This window comes from Halichoeres trimaculatus, unplaced genomic scaffold (genome assembly GCF_033239565.1).
Source record: "Halichoeres trimaculatus isolate MK-OKI-2021-1 unplaced genomic scaffold, fHalTri1.1 fHalTri1_scaffold_17, whole genome shotgun sequence".
NCBI classification, from domain to species: Eukaryota; Metazoa; Chordata; class Actinopteri; order Labriformes; family Labridae; genus Halichoeres; species Halichoeres trimaculatus.
The window spans coordinates 14,717,193-14,732,923 of NW_027437195.1; the positions used below are offsets into that span (position 1 = coordinate 14,717,193).

A 15,731-nucleotide genomic window follows, 5' to 3' on the forward strand; every position below is an offset into this window, starting at 1 on the left:
AACAAAATTAAACCATGTAATAGACTGTGAGAAAACAGCTTCCAGGCAAGCAGACAAGTAGTGATATAGCTGTGTTGCATTATCAACCACATACAGTTTATAACTGTGGTAAAGTCCTAATCAAATAAAGTAGTTTAAGAGTCAAAGGGTCACCAATAAAACAAGTAAATCTTTTATTTGATGCATCCTGGAAATGTACCACAATGATAATCTTAATTTGCTTCCTTGTAAACAGTTAGATCTTTTCTATGCCAATCTAGGATAATTTAAGTTTATATAAAGCAGTCATTTTTTGTATTATGTTAATCTTTACACCTCTTTGGTTAACAGAAATTACCACAATGACATCAGTATTCTTAAAATGCTGGGACACAGTTTGTGTATGCATGTGTTAAGTCATAAGGTATGGGACCCTGGAAACTTTGCAAACATATCAGAAAAGATATGATCCCTTTAAGAATTCCCAGATTGTACTCTTTGTTTACATAACACAGGGCGCGATCAATGGACCATGTGAGGGGGGAAAGTAGATAGTTTTACTTCAGTAACGATGGAATTGCGTACTTAAGAGTACTGCAAATATAAATTGAATTTTTATGTAATACTATATATTTCTCAGACGTATGTACATTGAATAAGGGCAAAGACATTAGTAAAAGCACAGCCTCGATAATAGGCCACCCCTACACAAAGTAAAGAAAGACGGGATGGTACATTCCGGCCCTGCTGCTCGCTGTTTTTGTATCTGCTTCAGAGCGGATTCAACCGCCAAGTAAGTTACGTTTTGCCATGTCACGGTAAAGAAGTTTGAGACCAATGTATTTATAGAAAACTGAAATTGTGTAGATACACAGATTTGTACCGCTAGACATTTGACATGAAATGAGAGCTTTTTGTGTATTTTGAGGACAGTTTCTGGTTATTTCGGGGCCGTTGTTATTACTGTATAGCCAACGTTACACAGTGAAGCCTGAAGCCTCATGTTTTCGTCAAGCCAAGAGGAGTACTGCGCCCCGTCCAAAGACCCAGTGAAGTACGGGGAACTGGTGGTGCTTGGGTAAGTTAAGCCTTTCTGATGCATAAGTCGTGGTTATATTTTTGTATATGCTCCCCCGCTTGAACTGAAAGCGATTATTTGTCCTCAGGAAGTTTCACAAGAGGGCTCCCACGTAGCCAACTTGGCGACGTGACTGAACGTCATGTTGGGTATTAAAAATAGATCAGATGTGGATCTCTTAGTTCTCATTTTTTAACAGGAGTATCGGCTCGATTATACCTCTAGAAATAGCTTGGTAAAACGTCAAGCGCAGTGAGATTCACGAGCTCACGTTACTCCACTAATCAGACACGTGCGCAGTCAGAAATGTGTACATTTTAGCTTTTTTAGGCGGTTGTGGCACCTCATTCCTACATTAAGAGGAAGTAAATCGCTGCCTTCTTAACTCTGTACGAGCCGATCCACACCAAACTTAAACATTCTGGACAAGTTGGGCAACTCGGGTGGAACAATTCCCACACTCATCAACTCTGACCAAAGCGCTCCTTCCTACCTAAAGGTTGGATTCATGGGGTTTTAGGAATTCGGAAGTGGCGATGGTCCCCTCCCCCAGTCCTCAGTGTTCTTCCTATTTTCATCACCATCTCAAGCTACACAACTTTACCTCTGTGGTCACGCGTACAGCACCCCAGGGCCTGATTGTTGTTTTTTTCTTGATGCAAAACAAAACAAAACAAAAAACTTGTGTAGCACACAGCTTACTTATCTCAGCACGCAATGTGGATTTCTCCTGAAATTCTCTAAAATCATCTGTTTACATGTGCAGGTTGAGGACCCAAATATCACAACTGCAGACACCGACCTGCTGCTCAATTTCAAATATACTTCAAAGTATATCCAGTCAGCAATACAAATGGGACAGCCACCATCAGCTGGATAGCACAACGAGATCTTTGTAAACTATTTTACTTCATCACAAGAGGAACTTTGTTCCAAAGGACGACAGCAGCCTGATACTAACGTAGAGTCTCTCACATTTGCTTCTGAGTAAACTAACTTTCTTTGTGAAGGCAGTCTTGAGAAAAACACTTGTGAATGACCTTTGTTTGTGTGGTGGGAAAGCACTCAACTTAAGACTTTTTATATTATCTTAACTGAAATGGAAAGGAATGGTTGTAGCAGAGGAGTGGGCTGAGTAGGGCAGCCAAAGGTTGTGGCTAGGGATTGAACCAGTGACCACTGTAAGGAAGACAACCACTTCTGTACTTGGGGCGTGCTATTTCAACACCGAACCAAACAAGTGGCTTGATTTGAGCATTTTTGATGTCATAAAAATTGCAAGAATATTGTTGCTTTGTCTCTGTTTTGGTTTAACTTTTATTACATAAAAAAAGTATTTCTGAGGAACTGTTGAAACTTTTAAGAAGTGCTGCACTGAAAGATGGTTTCAAATTTCTCACAACCTGCTGTCAAAAGTCTTAAAATGTTGGTACAGGATTTTTTATGAAATATAACTGAACCCCGACACCAAGGAACTGGAACCAATAACCTCTTCATGTTGAGTAGAAAAGATGACCTAAATAGTCAATAGTTATATGGATCTACTGCTGGGTACTGATACTTTACTCCTGGTTGGGATGCTTTAAAGCTACATGTTGCATTAACTCATTTACTAACAATTAGCCAATCTGTTAACTAATGAATAATCCCCTTCACATACTGCTGTAAAGTTTGGGGTTCAAAACCCCCAAAATTGATGGTCTTCGATCCAAGACCAAGTCCTAAATCCAAGACTAAACAGTCTAGTATTGAACCAGCAACCAGTAGATACTATAGGCAATGAAACTGGAATCACCTTGTAAGAAGTTTTGCAAACTATCAAACAATACCCTCTAATCTTTTGTTGTGAGAAAACAGTCGAGCTAGTTTTGGTGGCTTCTCTGTACATGTCTTATCCTGTCAGCAGGTTAAACCTGGGCTGTCTCTGTCAGAGCAAAGTCAAAAGCACGACTATGTTTGTACAAATGAAACTGCAGCCGCTTGTTATTCTAAACTACTATGTTTGTGTTTATAAAGGGCGACAGCTTCCACCTAGGTTGGAAAACACTTGCTGCGTCATCATTTGTTAAAGTTTGGCCAACACTGCCGCTCATATGGAAGTAATCTACGCTTGAAACAAACGTTTCTAGGTGTTTGTGCTATGGGAAAAGCATATATGAAGTGTGGTTTTGTCCTGTGCCCTCCACCCATCCACTCACAGCCATACTGCTTATTATAAGGGACAAAACGTGCTGACTGCTTATTACCCCGGGCTGAACATGTGGTGTGTTTGAAGCTGACACTTTTGTTCTCTCTCCTGACATAAAGACACATATTTGAATCAGATGTGACGGGTGTATAATCACTACCATGACATCACATCCCATTGATAAAACCGATGGTAGACAAGATAGCTGACAGCACGGAACAAAGCTTGTTTGAGCAGCAGTTCCCTCAGTGGTTTGTTGTCATGACCGTGGTGGCTCTTATTACTTGCATGGCTGCCCCCCATCCCTGCTCCCTGCCTGGGTGTGTTGGCTCGGTGCTGGTCAGTGAGGGAGGGGGAGGCGGGGAGGAGGAGGAGGAGGAGGGCGGGTGGCTGCGTTGGGATCCTGGAAATGAAAGGATGGATTGATCAGGACCCAGGCTTTGCCTTTCCTCAGCTTCCTCTGTCCATTGTGGTGCAGATACTAGGCCTATTGATTGAACTTGGGACATTATCGCCAAAGAAGCACTCCGTCAAGGAAGTGTACAAATCAACTTAAGGAACATCTCTGGTACAAAGTGACACTGATTCTTCGGAGGCCATCCCTTTTTAAAAACAAATCTCTTTTATCAAAGAAAACGAAAGAGTCATCCTTTTGTCTTCCTCAACTCCACAATGAGGTCATAGTGTAGGTGGACCTGGTATCATCTTCTTGTGCAAGGTTATATTAGTCAGATGTACTCAGAGCCATGTCAGCCTGAATCTGAGTCAGCTGAAGTTAATGTAGCCATGAGTGTCTCAGTTCGGTTTCAACAGTCGTTCTGAAGATGAAATAAATTTATGAATCCCTGACAAGGCGGTGAGGTTGTTGAAAATGGTTACAAATAAGGATTGATTTCTATCAATAAGATGAAAAGGGAGCAATAAAAGCCTTTATAAAACAGCAGAGGGCGATATACTTATTTAAATTGTCACATTAAATGTCCTTGAATCTCAAATGTTTGAGGAAGTAGTGCCAGTGTCTCCCACCCATAGGTGATGATTCACTGATTATTTAAGCATTTTTATTTTTCCTTTTATATACGATTTCTATCAGCTACAGATGGACTAGTGATGATCGGATGATCTCTCTACTCTGTGAGTAAAGTTCGGGATATGTGATTCCACAGCTGACAAGCAGAGAGACGAAAATATGACACATCAAACTTAACTGAAGAGGAACTAATAGAAACACATCTTTATTTCCCCTATAACTTAACAGTTTAGTGTTTTTCAAAATAAAAGTTTATTTCTTTTTTTAACCAAAACATAAAATGAGGTAGCATGAAGTGCAATAACACCTTGAAATGATAATTTGAAAACATGTTGTGAACTAGCTTGTGGCAAATATTGTACCTAGGGATGCGTACCTTTCACGTTTAAAATGATAAGGTACCTATGCCTGGTACCTAGCAATTAGTACCGGTACTCAATGGTACCAATTTTTGGTACTTTTTTGTGTTTATGTGGTGAAAAATATCAATTTGTTTAATGATATATCTTTTTTCAATTTAACATATTTATTTTTCACTATATAACCTTGCAAGGCTGTGTTCATTTACAGCATGGAAAATTGTGTACTCTTCCACTCCCTCACAGTCACAAGGATGTGTTTAGGTACCTAAACATGGTACCTTTTGATTTTACGTGAATCGGTACCAGGTACTTTTGACAGAATTCGGTACCTATAAAAGTATCTAATTCGATATCCATCCCTAATTGTATCATGAGTTAAGTTCACATCCTTTGTATTAGTAAGAGTATTAAGGATGCACCAGTCCAATTCCCTGCCCTCTAAATAAGCTAGTTTCTAGCAAATAAAATACACTGATCTAGTTTGTTAGCCTCAAGAAGTTTAATGTTAGTCAAAGTTGACAAAAATGTCAGCACCTGTTTTCATGTCCAGGTGTCAGGAAGGAGAAAATGGTCTCACAGTCTCTCTGAAGTTGTCCTTTCCTGATCTTTGAATCCACAGTGAGGTCAGAGTAAAGGCAGTCAATCCTGGGTAAGGCTGCATTAGTCAGATGGACACATGGAGCCATGGCAGCTTGAGTCTGAGTCAGCTGACTGCGTCGTCTAACCTCTGTGCCATCCTCTGTGACCCTGTGAGGCCACCCTGCCTCTCAGTCACACTAATACTGGTAATAACATCTCAGCATATCTCCCTCTCTCTCTGAAAACACTAGCCTTTCATGTTAGCAGGAGAGGTGGGAGGTGCTGTGGGCTGCTTAGTGCAGCCCTGGAGGATAGGTGATACACCGCACACTTATAATCCCTGCTTGTAAGCATTGGGAGGTAAACCCACTGTCTGTCTGTCTGACACGGGTCAAAAGGGGAAGTGATCACAATTAAAAAGCACAGCTTTATAGAGCTTGTCCTCGCTAATGTGATTTTATGTTCCCTGACTGACAGAATATTGTTCCTCCATGTAATGATGGATAATAGACAACACGTGTGGGGAGATATAAAGAGCAAGTAAAACAGCAAGCTGCAGATAAGTGTTTTATTTCCTAAGTCAATAGATGACTAAAGCGTATAAAGGCCTAGTCTTTATTCAGGTGGGGAGTTTCTGGGACAGATAAAATTAGAATACGGAGTCAGCACACTTTTTAATTAGCTTAAAAGTGTGAGTCTAATGTGAGTGAGATCAAGAGCATTACAACCCAGGATTGATCCACCTGCAGGTTGGGACCACAGGGCTGATGTGTACTGTGTGTCAGTGAACAATATTAGAATTAAAGATCTGACCTGTAACGGTGTCACCTCAAAGGTTCCCTCAAAAATAAAAACCCATCTGTGATTTCTTGTGCTTTTCCTCTTGTTGTCTGTTTGTTGCGGTTTTGTCTTTTTTCACTTTTATCCACAGCCTCTCCTGCTCTCTGTGGGTGGCGTGTCCTACAGGCCAGCTTTGTGCACTCTGCTGACTGGGACCATGTGTTTCCATGCCTGGCCCGCCATGTGCAGACATGGGACAGGTGGAGGAGCTAGGGTGGGAGGTAGGGAGGAGCAGAATGGAGCTCTTGTTGCTACTGTTGGATTTATTTCGCACCACAGAGAACAGTGGGCTTGTGCTGTGGTTTGTGGTTCTTCCTGATGTGCAGCGTTATGCAAACCTGAGGCTGTGATAGAGATATTCCTGTTGTTCAGAGTGTCTGCTCAGCACACCGTGGTTACATGTGAGTGGGTGACAGAAGGTCTGTGTGTTGGATGGAGGTAGAGCATGGGGTGTCCCAGCTGTAGGAACCAGCTGGTGGGTGGGGAGAGGACTGGTCTACCGGAAGGGGCTTCTTCATTCACAAGGCCTCGGCGAGGTCCCTCACACTGAGACTTCTTGTTCTCCCGATGCTCCTCTGCTTTTTCTGAGTCTCTAAATTTTTAATCCTAGAACTTTTAGTATCGATGTTCAAAAGTCAGCCAAGAGAGAAGAACGTGTTTGAGTCATGTGAACCATCTCTCCACCCCGACTCTGCCTCCCCAAAGTGACAGCAAACCTGACGTGCATCTTAAAACCTGCTCCTGCCTGGGACACGACGCCAAAGAACAGCTGCAGTTAACACAGGCTTGGCTCACTGAAATCACAAGTAGCAGAGTGCGTTATGTAATATGAGACATTATCCAAGGTAATGCTTACATTGCCAATAGTGAGCAGTAGATTCCCTGTGATGTAACGTGTGGCAAAACTCTTCTCCAAAAGACACAAACATTTTTACTTCCCTGTCTTTGCTCCTCAGGTGATCAGAAACATTTCCTGTTGATGTCATCATAAAAAATGTCTGTGTTTTTTTTCCTCTGTGACAGGTACAATGGCTCTCTGCCTAACGGAGATCGCGGAAGAAGGAAAAGCAGATTTGCGCTGTACAGAAGGACCAAAGCCAATGGTGTTAAGCCAAGCACTGTGCACATCCTCAACACACCACAGGCCAGCAAGGTAACTCCCAGAAAATGTTGGTGGTTTGTGTGTTTAAGCATAGAGATGGATGAGTAATATTTAGGGATGCACGATATTATCGGCACAATATCGGTATCAGCTGATAAAAGCTTAAAAACACGTTTATCGGTATCGGCAGATGTAAAAATTTCTGTCGATAAGCACAGCTGATAAGGTGCTATTCAGTTAGGATTATTATTGTTTTCCATCTGAAAAATAAGCTCCTTAAATAAAATGTAGCACTTCATTTATTTGCACTGCAGAGCTCTGTGTCTGTCACCAGGTTGTTACAGTAGCTCTAAAATAATCAAATGCAACTTCGTTATGTTTAAAAATGCATTGTACATTTAAAGTTCATGTGATCTAAAGAAATTATTTTTCTGTATTTCAATACTGAATGTCTTGAGTTTGTAAAAATAATACATTTCTTATTTATGGTAAAATCAAATGTTTTTTGTCTTGTTTTATGTGTGTTTCTTAAACAAATAAGACCGTCACAATAAGAGTAACATATAAATTCCAGTACAGGATAGACTTAGCTTTCTTTACAGTGAAAAAAACAAACAAACTTGTGATTATCGGTATTGGTATTGGCCAAAAGGGGTTTCGATATATCGGCATATCAGATATCAGCAAAAATCCAATATCGTGCATCCCTAGTAATATTGTGGATGTGCTGATTCCATTTCCTGGTTGAACTCAGCAGATTAAAAGCAGCGAGAGCAGAATCTTTCTGGGAACAGCAGGTTGTTTTTTGCAGTAGCTCGTGGTGTGCAGTCGACTCCTTTGCATTGTTTTTGGCAGGCCCAAATGTTGACATTCCCAGTACAATAACTGCAGCTCTTAGCCGGGGCCTCCGAGCTTTTCTTTGCACAGGAGCGCCTCACCGAAACTGCCCCATCGAGTATAACATGTCTGCCTTGCTGCATTCCTGCCTTTGCAAAACTGCCAAACAAGCTGAAGGACCTGCTTACCTCTGCACCTCTCTGAGGCCGATATTTCAGACTTTTGTTGAGTTTAGCTCGATTCTCAGAAAGGCTCTTTGGTTCAGGTTACTCTCACCCTCTGGAACTTGACTCCTGATGTCTGTGGAGAGCTTTTCTCGCCTGCTCTCTGCTAAGCTTGTTCATCATTCAAAGTTCCTTTGGAGTGTGAGACGTGGCTAAATGTTTCATCTGATTTACACTTCAGGTTGTTTCTAAAGATGTTTACTCAGGTCTGTTAGTCAGAAAATGGTTTCAGAGACGGGAACTTGTGTGTGTCCTCTTCCCCTTTCCCCTCTCTTCCTCTCTGCCATCCTGTTACCAGTTCTGGGATTAAAAGGGTAAACTGAGGAGGAAGTTGTTTCAGTTGCCTGACCCTGCACGTCCCAGTGGTACGCGAGGTCAGAAACTAGCCGTGCCTTGGAAACGAGCAGTGTAATGAGCTGGACTTTACTTGGAGGAGAGCCGTGCCTCCCTTCTTTTTCTAATATTTTCTTTCCTGCTGCACTCCCCCCAGCCTGCTCCAGCTCCCTCACAGTGTGGCTGTGTCGTACGGATGAACTGAGGCTGCTCTGTGGCTCAGGCGCTGAGGGGGGAAGCTCACGTGTCTGTGCACACTCTGGTGTTCATGACAGATAACGTGGAGCTCCCATGATGCCACTGCTTGCCTTCTATTCAAATCATGCCCTTGCTTTTTTGTGTCCCTGCTTGATCTCAATCATCATGTTTGTTCTTGTGTGATTGTTTGCATTGACCTTCCTGCAGGGGGTCAGATAGCCCGTGGATTTACTCTTCATTCCACTCCTTCAGCTGGGACATTTCTGGGAGGTGTGGCAGCACGCTTAAAAACATATATATTCATGTTTATGTTCTGAGAGTTGTGTCAGTGAAGTGCTCTTACGTGGAACAGGTGCAGCACCATTTGTTTGTAGTGGTGCAGTCGAGACAGGACTGCATGTGATGATGACATTTGTCCCCGTCTGTCTCTGAGGTTACAGCAGCGTGGCAGCAATGATGACCCACTTTCTCTCCCCCTCTCACACGTGACAAAAGGAGAGGAGGAGGAGGAGGAGGGGAGAGAGGGGGTATGTTTGGGAAATGGAATTCGCAGATTAGAGCCGGATGATAGTGGCATGTGGTAAGAGTTGATGGGAGCGCTGTCTGACCGACTCTAACCCACCGTCCATCACTGCACCGGACGAGGCCGTTCAGCTGGTGGCCGAGCTTGTGTGAACTCAGGCCTGTGGGCATTTTATGATCACTGTCATAGGAGTGTGACTTTACACGCTGCTCCTCTACCACAAAGTCCTGCCAGAGATCTTTTTAAGGGAAAATGCATGAACAGTTATTTGCAGCGACTAAAAAGGCTGATAAAATATTTTCAAACTAGAAAATCAGTCAGACAGCACAGACCTCCACCGTGCATATTGTGATTGTCACCAACACTTTAGTCCTACTTTAACAGGGTGTCCGCGGGGTCTTAAAGAGTATTAAAAGTTGATAAATCAATTTTGGGAAAATTAAGGCCCTTAAAAAGTATTAAAAAGTCTTAATTGTGGATTTATGAGGTATTAAGTTTCATAAGTATTCAAGCTTTGACCCCAAAAAATATCCATTAATATTTATTTTCCTCATTGCAACTGTCCCCTGATTGGGACGTTAAACATTCACCCGATAAAGTTCTAAAATAGAATAGAATAGAAAAGAATAGAGTTACTTTATTGATCCCAAACTGGAAAATTGTTGTGTTAGCAGCAGAAATCGATGGAGTCAGTAGAAAAATACAAAAATAAAAAAGAATAAAATAAAAACGATACATAAAGACTCTAGTTACAATAAAATACAACAATAAGGATTGTGAGCGGTATAAACACCAGCTATAAATAAAGTCATTTCTTGTTTGATAAAGAGAAATTAAATACAACATTAAAGCAAATCACACTATCTCTGGCACATGTCCTAAATTTTAAAAATGATTAAATAATTTCTCATTTTCTTCAGCAAGTTGGCCTCGAATAACTGCTGTTTCTTGTTGTGGGAGTGTTGATAAACCTGCCTTTAGTTTCATTTGTTCTTTCAAGCTTTATTACTCCTTAGCTTACATCATTTCTGTAAAAATGTAAACTACAACTGTTAAAAAGTGGATGCCAACAACAACTGAAAGTTGCGATTAAGTCTTAAAACTTTTTTAAAGGTTTTTGAAAAAGTCTTAAAATGGTATTGAGATCAACCTCAGGATTTTAGCACATACCCTGTTTAATGTTATACTCCCTTTCAGCAGACTGTTTGCTACAATTTAGTGTTAGTTGCAGGTTTGTATGATAATTTGCTTCCTGACAGTGTTGAACATGATGATGACCCAGTACATATTTCATATTCTGGATCTTAGTATCCAGAATATTGCCAGGATCTGGATCATACTTTTACATCTTTCAGAAATTATGGTGGCCTTGTCTTGTATTGTTTTGCAAAGCAATCTGACCATTTATGGTGGAGTTATACACACATATGTTGAAACAGCCCTATCTCACAATGATAAAGAATCCTTTAAAAACATCCTGGATCCAGACGGTGATCCAGATCACCTCCAAAATTTAATCACTTGTTCCTTATCACATTTTGAACATTTCCTGAAAATTTCATCAAGATCCGTTTGTTACTTTTTGAGTTATGTTCTTCACAAACAGACAGACAAACTATCCCCAAACCATAACAACGTTTTGCATGTTTTTAATGAGCTTTTGAAATTTTTCAGGCTGTGCACTGTAAAGGCCAACACAGCATCTCCTACACCCTGTCCAGGAACCAGACGGTAGTGGTGGAGTACTGCCATGACAAAGACACAGACATGTTTCAGGTAAAATACATTTCAGTTCCATCACCACTCCAGGGTTGACCTTGCTTGTTGAATGTTATTGAAAACGGCTCTGTTTGTGTTGTTAATCTGAACGTGAAGTGATTAAATTGTAGGTCTCAGAAAAAGCAGACGCATATTTAACCAGTGTGTGTGTGAGAATGTGTGATAAATAAACGCTGACCAGAAGCACAAACACAGCAGGGAAGGGGAAACTGTGCAAAAAGCAGGACTTTGGGGCAATTTGAGATGAAGAAAAAGAGGAAATGAAAGAGGGAAATGCTTATTTTTACCTTTTGTTTGTTCAGCTTGAGAAATGTTAGCATGTTGTCAGGACTGAGCTCAGCGGACTGCGAGACAAAAGTCTGTCACACAGAAGCAGTGATAGAATGTTGTTTGAGACATTGTGCTGTAAATATGTTGTGTGTCTTCAGCTGTGTGTTGCCAGAATGTCTTGTACTGTTGTATCTTAACATTTTCACCCTGTTTTTCTTAACATCAGTTGGTTACAAACTTTAACTGCTGGAGAAGCACAAAAGTCAAAAGTTCAGATATCTGCAGAGAGCTTGCTGAGTCCCAGAGTAGAGTCAACACATCATAAAAAGAGCGCTCCAGCCGTACTGATTACTGTGTTGTTGTGCAGATTGGGCGTTCCACAGAGAGTCCCATAGACTTTGTGGTGACTGACACAATAGCGGGAGGCCAGGATGGAGAGGAGACTCCCATCACGCAGAGCACCATCTCCCGCTTTGCCTGCAGAGTCGTCTGTGAGCGCAACCCACCCTTCACTGCTCGCATCTATGCAGCTGGATTTGATTCTTCCAAAAACATCTTCCTTGGGGTAATTACAATTTAAAGTACCATGGGCTATATTTTTATTTCCACCGCTGTCATAGACAGGATATCCAGTTTGTGCCCATTAAACTGAGAGTGAGGACCAGATGGACAAATCCAGTTTCTTCACCAGTCTTGCTTTGCATCATCATCATATGTTCTGTTCGGTTAACAGGAAAAAGCCGCAAAATGGAAGAACCCTGATGGTCACATGGACGGGCTAACCACTAATGGCGTGCTGGTAATGCACCCTAAGGGCGGCTTCACCGAGGAGTCAAAGCCAGGTGTCTGGAGAGAGATCTCCGTCTGTGGAGATGTTTACACGCTCAGAGAGACGCGCTCAGCACAGACCCCAGGCAAACTGGTCAGTACATGAATGTTCCCCTGCTCAAAATGTAACATGCTAACATCGTGCTGCATTAACAGAGGAGCTAATGTGCGTCTGCTTCATCTGCAGGTGGAGAATGAGAGCAACATACTGCAGGACGGCTCCCTGGTGGATCTGTGTGGAGCGACTCTGCTGTGGCGCACTGCCGAAGGCCTCTTCCACACTCCCACCCAGAAGCACCTGGAGGCTCTCAGGCAGGAGATCAACGCAGCACGGCCTCAGTGTCCTGTGGGTCTCAACACCCTTGCCTTTCCCAGCATGCAACGCAGCCGTGCCCTCTCCTCTCTGGAGGACAAGCAGCCTTGGGTCTACCTTGCGTGTGGTCATGTGCATGGCTACCACAACTGGGGGCACCGCTCAGAGCATGAGCAGCACGCCCAGCGAGAGTGTCCCATGTGCCGGGTGGTCGGGCCATACGTGCCGCTGTGGCTGGGCTGCGAACCTGCTTTCTACGTGGACACGGGGGCACCCACGCACGCCTTTGTGCCATGTGGACACGTGTGTTCGGAAAAATCAGTGAAGTACTGGGCAGAGATCCCTCTGCCCCACGGCACCCACGCCTTCCACGCCGCCTGCCCCTTCTGTGCCACTCAGCTCAGCCTGACTCAGGGCTGCTCCAAGCTGATCTTCCAGGGCCCGGTGGATTGAGCAGAAGAGTCCGGCTTTGGCAGAGAGGATGAGACAGGGATGCCAACATGCTGTGAAACTGATGGAATATTTTGTGCTTTGTGTTGTTCATGTCAGCCAGCGGAGGACAGGAGAGTCCTGCTCACTCTGTGGATACTCCACCACAGAGAACCAGTACAGGTTGTTCAGGGCCTCTTGTGGCTGCTTTGAGGCCTCTGTGGGATACGGAGATGTGACGCACACAGGACCGCAGATGCCTGGCTCTTCTTGAATGAAACACTGTTCTCACCGCTCTGCCAGCCGACTGCTTTGAACGAGGCTCCAGCGTTCGGGTGTTTGAAACTACAATGGCTGCTGGGATTGCATCAAAGGGCCACAGAGTCAACATAGTCGAAGGAATTCATCGCTTTTACTTCCTGGATAAGACTGAACAAAAAAAACAGTGATCAGGTTTTGTCGGGTCTGTTTTGAGTACTGGGGTTCGTAGTTCAATTCCCGGTGGGTCTGAGTCTATACAGAGCCAGACAGCTGGACTGTTGGCTGTGAGAAAGCACAGGAGGATCATTAAGTGAAAACGTCCCCGTTAAAAAAGAGACAACACCTGGTTCATGCAGCGCTTTGGATTCTGCTGTTGGCTGAACAAACTTTGAGGAAGACTTTTTGTGTACAGAGATATAATCCAGTGCCTCAAATCCCATCAGACGTGGGAATATTTTTCTTAAATGAGATATTTTGTTGAGGGCAAAGGGAGAGATAGTTTTACATTCAGATGACATAAGGAAATTGCAACCCACACAGATTCTTCTTCACGTTTTTATTCGACTGAAGACGTATTTTACTACACAGAGGCCCTCGTTCCTGTTTTATAATGCAAATGTTAATATATTTTTCTCCTGCATAAATGATGTGTATGAGTGTGAGCATTAATGTATGATAGTGTGTGTGTGAGAGTTGGACTCTGTGGGCTTTATTCAAACCACCCTGCATCATTTCACCCCGATTTCAGTTTTATGATCTCACCCACCCCCCAGAATGAAACACTACTGGAGAGAACACAGAGTGGAAGCGACCGTGCAGGGTTTGACAATGAATGTACTGATACACATCTGCTCTCCTGGTGGTGCTTCAATTACACAACTCGCTTTCTAAAAAATATGGTGTGTTTCTGAAACCGTGCTACCATCTGAGTCAGCGACACCTGCGTGCGCGCATGCATGCGTGCGTGCATGCTAGCTTGCAGGCTAGCTGTATCCCTGCCTGGCACACATGTACTGTTTTCAATCTGCACTGTTGTTAGCTTTATCCCACGCTGGGTCTGATCCAATGATTTCTCCGCTGTCAAACCTGGGCACAGTCTCAGCAGCATCCAGAGATTATACCAAATATAAGGAGGAGCTGTTTTCCTCTCCACACGAGAGATGTAACGTCCACTCTCTCAGATCCAAAGTATTTCTGTAAACACTTCTGAACCCAAACTGCTGCTACGGTGGAACGGTGACAGCTCTGGATTACAGGCGAGGCTGTTTGCAACCGGCTGCATGGGAATAATGATATTATCACACACTATGCCAAAATTAGCAAGTTCTTTTGTGTGTGGATGAGTCAAGTTGTCCAAAAGAAAGCAGCGGATGAATTGAAACTAAAGAATCTGGGACAAATCTGTGCATTCTTCTGTGAGCCGAGCAGACTGTGCCGTATGTAGAGTGTAGATGCAGGCATTAATCTGCCACTGTCTTATAAAATGTATTAGATCATGAAATGATGGGATATTGAGAGTATTGTTCCTATTCTAGCGTTCAGTCTTTCTTCAGGGTTGCATTAAAATGAATAAAAAGTCACGAGTGTAGTTACGGGGAGATTTCACCTTGATTTAAGCCGACTTGACTGCTGGAGCATTTTTCTGTTTCTGTTCCTTCCTTCAAGAAACATACCTAGCATTCTTCAAGTTATCAGCAGCATTATTCTTCACTCATACCACGAAGCATTTCTGAATGGCTTGTTTTTCTTCAGATTTTATGTAACTGCCAACAAGGTTCGAGTACAAAGTCACATAATGTACAGTAGCATTCCTCTCCAACACTCTGAGCTCCGACACTGTGCTGGTTTGCTTGAGACCGTGTTCTGTAACAGCTGCCGAGTAGCTGCCTCAAACATTCCTCCTCGGTAAACATGGGTGGGGCCCTCAGTTCACCCAAGGGCTTGTTCTATGATTTTGTCCCCTACAGGAACTCTGTACACAAGCCATAGAACGCACTGATGCTCCCAATGCCTCCTTTGCAAAGAATAAAATATTTTTTGAAAACTGAGTCGGTTGTCTCTCTGATTTTCAGCTCTCTCAAAAATATGACAGCCATGTAAAGTTTCACAATTTGTTCTCTTTGTGAGGCTTCTCCCTTTAACCTCCAGATGTATCAGCTGTGTACACACAACACAGCAGTTATGTTAAGTTACATGTGTGTTTCATCATTCTTGTCTCCCAGCTCGCCAAACTTGCTCTCTGTTTTGATAGCTCCATCAAACGCACTATTTCACAAGATAAGAGACACTTTTCTTGAAGTCGTATTTTATATGCATTTCATGTTATGCCTTATCAGACTAATCTTAATGTTTCTCATAAAAAAAGGCTACATGGCTCACATTCCTTGGTGTTTACTGCTGGGTGTTGTTTCCCTTTGTGGCCACAAGAGGGCACTGTTTCATCAACAATAGAGGTCTTGGCATTAAGCCCACACTACTCAGCCTGCAGCATCCAGTAGCCAAAATATACAGCAATGAAATGGAAGTTTGATGTTTATTATAAAAAAGAGCCAGTATAAATACATCACACATACATTTC

At 42.8% G+C, this 15,731-nt stretch overlaps 1 protein-coding gene across 1 annotated transcript; it reads left to right on the top strand.

Annotated features, from left to right (window-relative positions):
- The first annotated feature begins 715 nt into the window (after window positions 1–715).
- On the top strand, window positions 716–15,174 carry peli2 (pellino E3 ubiquitin protein ligase family member 2). The gene is made up of 6 exons (XM_074692533.1): window positions 716–1,057; window positions 7,080–7,209; window positions 10,948–11,049; window positions 11,690–11,887; window positions 12,056–12,244; window positions 12,338–15,174. Exons 1-6 carry the CDS (start codon window positions 981–983, stop codon window positions 12,914–12,916), a joined length of 1,275 nt encoding a protein of 424 aa, XP_074548634.1. The 5' UTR covers window positions 716–980; the 3' UTR covers window positions 12,917–15,174.
- Window positions 15,175–15,731: the final 557 nt, after the last annotated feature.

What these genes read in the sequence shown, in the direction of transcription:
- peli2 (XM_074692533.1), top strand. Translation starts at nt 981, where the DNA reads ATGTTTTCGTCAAGCCAAGAGGAGTACTGCGCCCCGTCCAAAGACCCA. An exon ending in ACACACCACAGGCCAGCAAG is followed by an intron (nt 7,210 to 10,947) that starts GTAACTCCCAGA and finishes GAAATTTTTCAG; the next exon opens with GCTGTGCACTGTAAAGGCCA. An exon ending in CCAAAAACATCTTCCTTGGG is followed by an intron (nt 11,888 to 12,055) that starts GTAATTACAATT and finishes TTCGGTTAACAG; the next exon opens with GAAAAAGCCGCAAAATGGAA.